We start from the raw sequence: 7896 nt of genomic DNA, 5'->3' as shown, positions 1-7896 counted from the left end.
AAAATCATTGTGATACTTAATATTTTCGTGGAAACTGATACATTTAAGGATTTTTCTTTAATAGAAAGTTTAAAAGAACAGCATCTCTTACTGACTCAAAACCTTTGAACAGTGTTGTTTATTTTCCTTAATTAGAAAAGAAAAAAATCGTTCTTGAAAAGTCAACAGGCATGTACTTTTGCCTTTATTTTCAGTAGCATTCTGTAAATGTTTATAAGGGCTGTCTTCAAATACCAAACCAACTGTCTGCAGTTTCATATCTGGTTTAAAATACCATTTCTGATTAAATAAAATCTCTTGACAGTATATCAATGCATATTATGTTTATTGAAATAAGATTTCGGGGGAAATCAACTAGAAAAAATAAAAAATAATAAAAACTCCCCATTTCATCTGCAAGAGTTAATTGACCTTTCCAATTAAGCTTTTTATCCATTGAAGATATGCTGAAATCTTAGTATACACTTCAGGTAGCTCTGGTGAATTACAGAGATCAGGATCACCAAAAGATGAGACACCAACTGCAGTGTCTCCACAAATCAAAGGACCTCCTGAATCTCCCTGTTAAGAAACAGACCAACACTTCAGTCACATGCTGTCATCATTTTTCATTTCACTGAATCCAATTCACACATTAAGCTTTGGTGAATGTTGTTTTTATACCTCACAGCTTCCTCCATCTCCATATACACACATCATCAGTGAAGCTGAAAAGGCTGTCTTCGTCCATTTGCTTTCACATTTTTCGTTATTCATGACCATCACATTTGTCTCCATGAGGCGATCACTTGCCGTGCCATTAGTTTTTAATCTTCCCCAGCCTGCGACACTGCAAACAGAACCTGCTTCGATGTCGCCTTCTTCCGTTGGTATGGATATCCACTTGATATTGTCATTTAGTTGTGCATTTTTTTCTAACTGTAAACCCCCCCAAAAAATGGCAGCATCACTATCAAAAAGATTTGATCATCTTCCATAATACTATAGATTGGCTGTTATTCTGCATGAAAGTTTAATTGGACAACTAAAAATAAGAGCAGTTTGTTACCTTCAAAAGCAGGAGGTCATTATTAAGGGATTCAGCGTCATAGTCCGGATGCTGATGGTACGATTCCACTTTGATTCGGACTAAATTCTCGCTCTTTCTTTGTAGCTCATGTGCACCTAGCACAACCGTCAGAGCTGGAAAACTGTTAAAAAGACAAGTTTTATTTAGCAATAACTTATTTTACAATACAGTATATGGTTGTACTGTAGTCATTTTCATGAAATATAAATTATTATTTATGATTTTTTTATTTAGCTGGTTTTATAATAATATCCTATTAAATTATTAATATTATTATATGTATATTGTATTGAGGGATAGTAAATAATGACATTATTTATTTATTTCAAATTATTTAATTAATTAGTAATATATTGTATTACCTAAATTATAATACATTATGTATTTCTTAATATTAAACAATTAAATTATTTAAATTAATTAGTAAATTATTTATTATATTATCTAAAATATAATTACTAACTTATTATAATATTATTATTATAAAGTGAAAAAAAAAAGTGATAGTGACGTGACATGACATATGGCCAAGTATGGTGACCCATACAGATTTATTTAATTTTTTGCTTTTTTGCAGTTTGGTGCCTTGCTTAAGGGCACCTCAGTCGTGGTATTGCCCGACTCTCTAACTATTAGGCCACGACTTCCCCATAAGTACTGTATTGAGCAGTAATGAATAATAATGTATTTGGTGTGTGTTCTATTAAGTAAGACTTTATTTCAGCAGTCCACTTTAAACATTTTACTATCTATAAGTAACTTTGCAACTACATGTCAACTAACTCTCACTAGAGTATTTGTAGATTGCTAGGTTAGTGTTAGGGGTAGCAAAACAAGTTAACATACTTGCAAAGTTACTTATTGTCAGTAGAATGTCTGCTATCAAACTAAAGTGTTAGCATATTTTAAGCAGACAGTCTACTAATACTCTAATGACTGGTAGTTGCAGAGTTACTTACAGTTAGTAGAATGTCTAAAGCAGTCTATGGAAATAAAGTGTTACCTTATATGATCTAAAATCTAGAATTAGCTAAGTTACTACTGGTCTTACTTGTTTAGGCAATGTGCAGCAGTCATGACAAATCTATCAGAGACGAGGAATCCACCACAGATATGATGCTCCTTAAATTGAACAGACACCATGTAAGGTCTGGAGTGGGGTTTTGCTTCCCTGCCGTTCACTATACCCACATTCGCACGAGCTGAAAATGAGAGAATGATAGTGTTAGTTATTATAGTTCCTCCTCACTGTCTTATATGTGCTATAAAACTTGGATTATTAAGATTTTGTTTGATCAGTCTCACCAGTGAAGGTCAGGTGTGGCAGCAGAGAGGCCAGCAGGAGCAGAGAGATGATGGTCATCATGAAGACAATCAGTGAATCAATGAGCTCTCGCTGACCATATATTCAGTTTAAATATTATAAAAGGAGGGTGGAGAAACTGAGCTTCCCGTAACTTGATACTTTCAGTTTGTGGTAAAAGTAGTTCAGATAGTGATATTTGAAAATACTTGTGGCTTGATAAGGATTCAGTAGAAGGCTTCAATCATCAAACCACAAAGATTTGTGCCATTTGATTAATTTGAAGCTATTAACTTGCAGGCAGTGCACAGAACTTTGAGCACAAAGAAGCAGTAGGAGATATTTGAATTATTTTATTAATAAATGAGTATATTCTGAGTCCATGTCACAAAGATGAAGATGACGATCCTGACCTGCCATCTCCTCACTGGACGCCCCTTTAGAGTAAAATGCATATTTACAGATTTTATAAAAGTTTTTGCTTTTGTTTTGAATTATTTAGTTTTAAAGTAGTAATTTAAAGCTTTCTATATATATTTAGCAAGTCTGAGAGGCAAGCATTCACTGAGTTTCGGTCTATCATTGTAAAGCGCTCCTGGCAGAAATTGCAGAAAGCACATCCTGTAGGCCTATGTATGTATCCTGTTTTTTTGTTGTTGTTGTTGTTGTTGTTTTGTTTTTTGATCCATGGAAGAAACGCTAAAATCTTAGTATGTATATTATGGCAGTGGTTCTCAATTCCAGTCTTCGCATACCACCGCTCTGCATATTTTGCATGTCTCTCTTATTTAACACACCTTATTTAGATAACCAGCTCGTTAGAAGAGAGATCCTTGAATTTACTGTTCTGATTGATATGGTCCCTAGACTCCCTACACAGTGCTCATTGCTCCCTACTCCCTGAGCACGAGAAATCGGCTGAAGCTTACTTCACTTCAGAATATTCATTCATGGATTTGTGCTACACCACAGCCTGCAGTGTCTTCACACACTGACAAAACCTACTAGAGAAGTGTGAAGTGTCATAAGACAAAAAATAAGGACATTATAAACCTCTGTAAATAAATAAAATTTTAGTTCATGTCTCAAACACTTTAATGCCCTTTGAATGGAACATATACTCTCCCTTCGAGCTGGAATCATGGCGGAATATCCTGTGATATCCACTTCGTAGGTCACTTACGGTCAAATAGAACAAACGTCTGAAGTTATAAGAGATACATACAAAATGTGCACAGCGGTGGTTCGCGAGGACTAGAATTGAGAACCACTGCATTAGGGTACTGAGGCGAATCGCAAAGTTCTTTGTACACAAATGTAGTGACACCAACTGCAGTGTCTCCACAAACCAAATGATCTCCCGAATGCCCCTGTGAAGAAACACACATCACTAATGTGCAATGTATCACTCTTCTCTCTTCAGCACTTTGAGATGTGTAAAGTGTTATATATGTGTTATACTGAAATAATATTAATTATTATTATGTATTTATTATTTTATATATTATAATTATTATTATATATTTATATTTATATTATTTTTCTTTTTAATACTTTTATAAGAAATGTTTTATTATTATTGTAATTAATATTGTATTGTATTGTAAAGACAGGATTCAGGCTGTGTGTTTTTCCCTGCCTGCGAGGGAAAAAAAAAAAGATATTTGGGTGGTGACACACGCAGTTTGTGTGTTGCCTGCTTGAGAGCGAAGCACGCAGGGTAGCAGTGCTAAGAAGCTCACAACCTCCAGAGCAGCTAGTTCAGCCGTACCCTGCTGGTGCACCACTTCAGGGCACTCAGCTAGCCGTTCTGGTTACACCAGAGGTCAGTCTCAAGAGACTGATCCCCTTAGTAGACTATTTGGCAGTGTGAAAACTACTGCCAAATGTGTCTCAGTGGGTCCTGCACACTATAGTGAGAGGCCACAGAATCCAGTTTGGTTCTCCTCCACCGGCTGGATGCCATGGTACAGACGTGGTTCATCTGTACACCTTTCTTCCAATTGTTCTGCTCCCGGGAGTTCTGAAGAGAGTGCGCCATGACGGGGCCCGTCTGTTGTTAGTAGCCCCGTTCTGGCCTGTTGAATCTGTGGGTGTGGCCTCTGAGGAGGCACAACTCATAGCTTCTGGTCTCTCAACTGAGGTTGTTGAGACCATCCTCCATCCAGAGCTCCCTCTATGAGGAAACTGTACTTCTTGGTGCGCTGACCGCCAGCTGCAGGCCTGTCTATTCGCAGGGTTGACCCACTCCACCCTAGAGGTCGTCATGGCTGCCATTGCGGCCTACCACGCCCCTCTCGGTGGCCATTCAGTGGGAAGGCACCCTCTTCTTACGTGTTTCCTCCGTGGTGCGCTGAGGCCGAGGCCTCCGGCCAGAGAAGCTTATGCTAAGTGGTGGATCAGGATGCCATTCCATAGCCTCGAGTCCTCTGATCTCCCCTCTCCCTTGGGGGTCAAGGCTCACTCCTCCAGAAGTTGGCCTTCAGGACAGCGGGCCCCGCATATTTTAGCCACTCCTGGCTCCCCTTTCTCTCGCCTTAGTTGTGCTCTTCCACACTAGGCAGGGATTAGCAAGTCTGGCGGCGTGGACATTCTCGTTCCCATAGCGTTTCAACACAGCTCGAGTTCCTGAAGGGGAACGTCTCCAGGTTACGCATGTCTGATCTTTTAACCTCTGGTCTCCACAGAACGTCCTTATGTCAAAGAATGGCACAGAAACTGTCTTTTACAGATGTAGATGCACCAAAAAAAAATCACTTATTGTGTATGTCTTTTTAATAACTATTGAATAGCGTAAGGATTCATATTCATGTTTAGTATGTGTGTGTTTGAATCTTCTTGCTTGAAACGTTTCTGACAATCAATTATTTGTCAAATGTATCATGTTCTTGTTATAGGAATCATGTCCAAAATTATACTCTGCAAGAGAGAGAAAATTCGGACTATGTGATTGATAAGATAACATGATTTATGAACGGGCATTATGAACACCCCGAGCAAAGACAATATCTAATTGGTCAAGACAACATTTGAGGTGTGGCCGAAAGGCCAGTTTAAATACTCAGGGATTCATGAGGTTTTGTTCTTAGGTTTTTATTTTATTTTTTGTTTTTTGGTTATGCTTTTTGTCATTACATTTTGCATTCTTTGAGTGCTGTTCCAGCATGCTTCGGCCTGCACGCCTGCTGCTATAGCCACGATGAGAAGAAACACCACCTAGTCTCGTCAAACTTTAGTTTCTTTTCTTTTCCATTGAGAGTTTCGTGTTCTGAGTTAAGTTTTGTAATGCCGTGTCTCTGAGTCTAACCTTGAGTGCCCACCTAAAACTACAACCAGCACACAACTCCGCATCTTCAGACAACTCCCAACCACGGGCTTCCCACTGAACTTCCAGCCAATCAGCAACCTCGGGAAACCCCCTTTTCAATGACAACAAAGGGAACTCCCTTTACATAGGCAATGCAAGTAACGTACCTCCAGTCTCTGATCTAAACTGGTGTAGCTATCTAATATAATTTTAACCTCATTGAGGAACTCAATGCGAGGGTTAATTAAGTGATTGATGGTTGTTCATGTCTATGCAATTCCACGTATTGCTGTAAACTTGGGATTTCACAATTTCATTCTCCTAAACTCATTGTTTCCTAACTTTCTATCTTCCTGCAACTTGTGTGAATGTGTGAGTGTGTGTGCTTATGTGTTAGATTAGTTTATATGTCTTAAATTTATCTAATAAAGCCTTATTCATATATTGAAAACAGAAGTATCTTGTGTTTTGTGCTTACAGGTTAATGTCTTAAACTGCCGATCTTGTTACTTTGCTAATTAATAGTGTTTTCAATATACTTTGGATATTAATATCCATTGCAGAGTTGATGTTATACGGCTCGTTCAATGAATCGCTGGCCGTCTCAGTTGATCAGCCGTAAAACAGTGATTCTCTCAAAATTCCCTTTAAAATCTTAAATGATTCCCTTTGAGCTAAATTGACCTGTTTCCCTTACATTTCATTCATCCAATAAAAAAAAAAAAAATTAGGGTAATAATTCACATCTATATGTTTTACCTTGAGCCAATGAAAAATAAATAACTTACCCTAAGGGAAGTTAATTGGATGAATGAAACATTTAATTGGATGAATGAATCATTTTTTTCAGTGTAGATACTTTCTGTCTGTCAGAAGAGGGCTCCATAAACACATGATGTGAGTTTCAGCTTGGCTTTACCAGGTCTCAGTGCAAAATGCCACATAAAGTAACAACAATGTTAAAATATATAAAATATAGATACAGAAATGTGCCTAGTGATCAGGCCTTTAATATATTTAAACAGCTCAAGGTGTGTGTTCACTTCGATGGGTTAAATGCAGAGCACAAATTCCGAGTATGGGTCACCAGACTTGACCACACATCACTTCACACTCAGACACATATTTAATTATACTTATATACTGTACTTCATTATATCTTTTGTAGTATGGATTCATATTATCTGTTATCTTAGTGGACAGCTTAATGCATCTTTTATGTTGTTAAGTTACAAAATGTGTCCATAAAGATATAAACTGCCTCTGAAAAGAAACTTTAGGGTGCAAATATTACCCTAGAAAATAAAAATATATATATATTTCTGACACATGTACAGTACAAGACTTTACAACCCTTTCTTTTCTTCTTGTATTGGTTTATTTCCTTTCCTTTATTTAAACTTATTTGGCTGTGATTCTGGCTACATAAATATCAGCATTTAATTATGCCATATGCATTATTTAATTAAATTATTGATGTAGCTTGATGCTAACGTTAGCTCTAATGCTGCTAGATAACAGGTGCATTTCTTCTTCATAATGCATTTTTTCATAATAATTCACGTTAGGTCGTAAGAAAATGTTTTGTTGTATTTTTATAGTAAGGCTTTTAATAAAAGTGGGGCAAATGCATACTGGAACTGAAGCTTTGTGTCTTTGTAAACCTTGAAATACCACAACAAAGGCTAATAAAGGCGGAATAAAAACAAAAGAATAATGATAAAAGAATAATGCGGATAATGTGTCATACCTGGCGGAGGTGTGAAAGGCTTGTTTCGTGAGAACAATAGAATCATTAATGGGGGAATATTCAGAGCGAAACAAACATGAGAAAGCACATATGAGAGCTTACATGTGAGTTTACAGAAGATGACAGGGGCCATAATAAATCAATCTGATTAGCCTTCTTTAAAAACACACATGACATGGCCTTAGAAAATATTTCATAAAATTCACAGTTTTACAGATTATATTATGAAATTTCAAATGAAGCATTGGTAGACTTGTGGCTTTAGCTACACTATGTTTCTAAACTCATATCCTATATCAACAATTTTTTTAATACATTTAAAAAATATGTTTTTCATATTTTAATTTTTGTTTTTTTTGTTTGAGTTTATATATCTCTATTATCATAACAGTCTGAGTAATTCTGATTCCTGAACAGTAAACTTTGAAGTGTCAGCTTTGTGAACACATGTTGATAATGTATCTAGT

At 36.7% G+C, this 7896-nt stretch overlaps 1 protein-coding gene across 1 annotated transcript; it reads right to left on the bottom strand.

Annotated features, from left to right (window-relative positions):
- Window positions 1–308: 308 nt before the first annotated feature.
- Window positions 309–2516, bottom strand: LOC109094773 (duodenase-1-like). Its single transcript, XM_042711858.1, has 5 exons — window positions 2375–2516; window positions 2121–2271; window positions 1049–1190; window positions 664–918; window positions 309–561 (listed from the first exon to the last, which is right to left on the bottom strand). Exons 1-5 carry the CDS (start codon window positions 2433–2435, stop codon window positions 403–405), a joined length of 768 nt encoding a protein of 255 aa, XP_042567792.1. The 5' UTR covers window positions 2436–2516; the 3' UTR covers window positions 309–402.
- Window positions 2517–7896: the final 5380 nt, after the last annotated feature.

The sequence above is a fragment of the Cyprinus carpio genome, chromosome A22 (genome assembly GCF_018340385.1).
Source record: "Cyprinus carpio isolate SPL01 chromosome A22, ASM1834038v1, whole genome shotgun sequence".
Lineage (NCBI taxonomy): Eukaryota > Metazoa > Chordata > Actinopteri > Cypriniformes > Cyprinidae > Cyprinus > Cyprinus carpio.
The sequence above is the reverse complement of the archived record's forward strand: the minus strand, read 5'-3'. Positions and strand labels throughout refer to the sequence as shown.

Coding starts and splice junctions, on each gene's coding strand:
- LOC109094773 (XM_042711858.1), bottom strand. CDS start 2,435: ATGATGACCATCATCTCTCTGCTCCTGCTGGCCTCTCTGCTGCCACAC. Junction 2,272..2,374: donor GCCACACCTGACCTTCACTG/GTGAGACTGATC, acceptor TCTCATTTTCAG/CTCGTGCGAATGTGGGTATA. Junction 919..1,048: donor ATGACCTCCTGCTTTTGAAG/GTAACAAACTGC, acceptor GGGGGTTTACAG/TTAGAAAAAAATGCACAACT.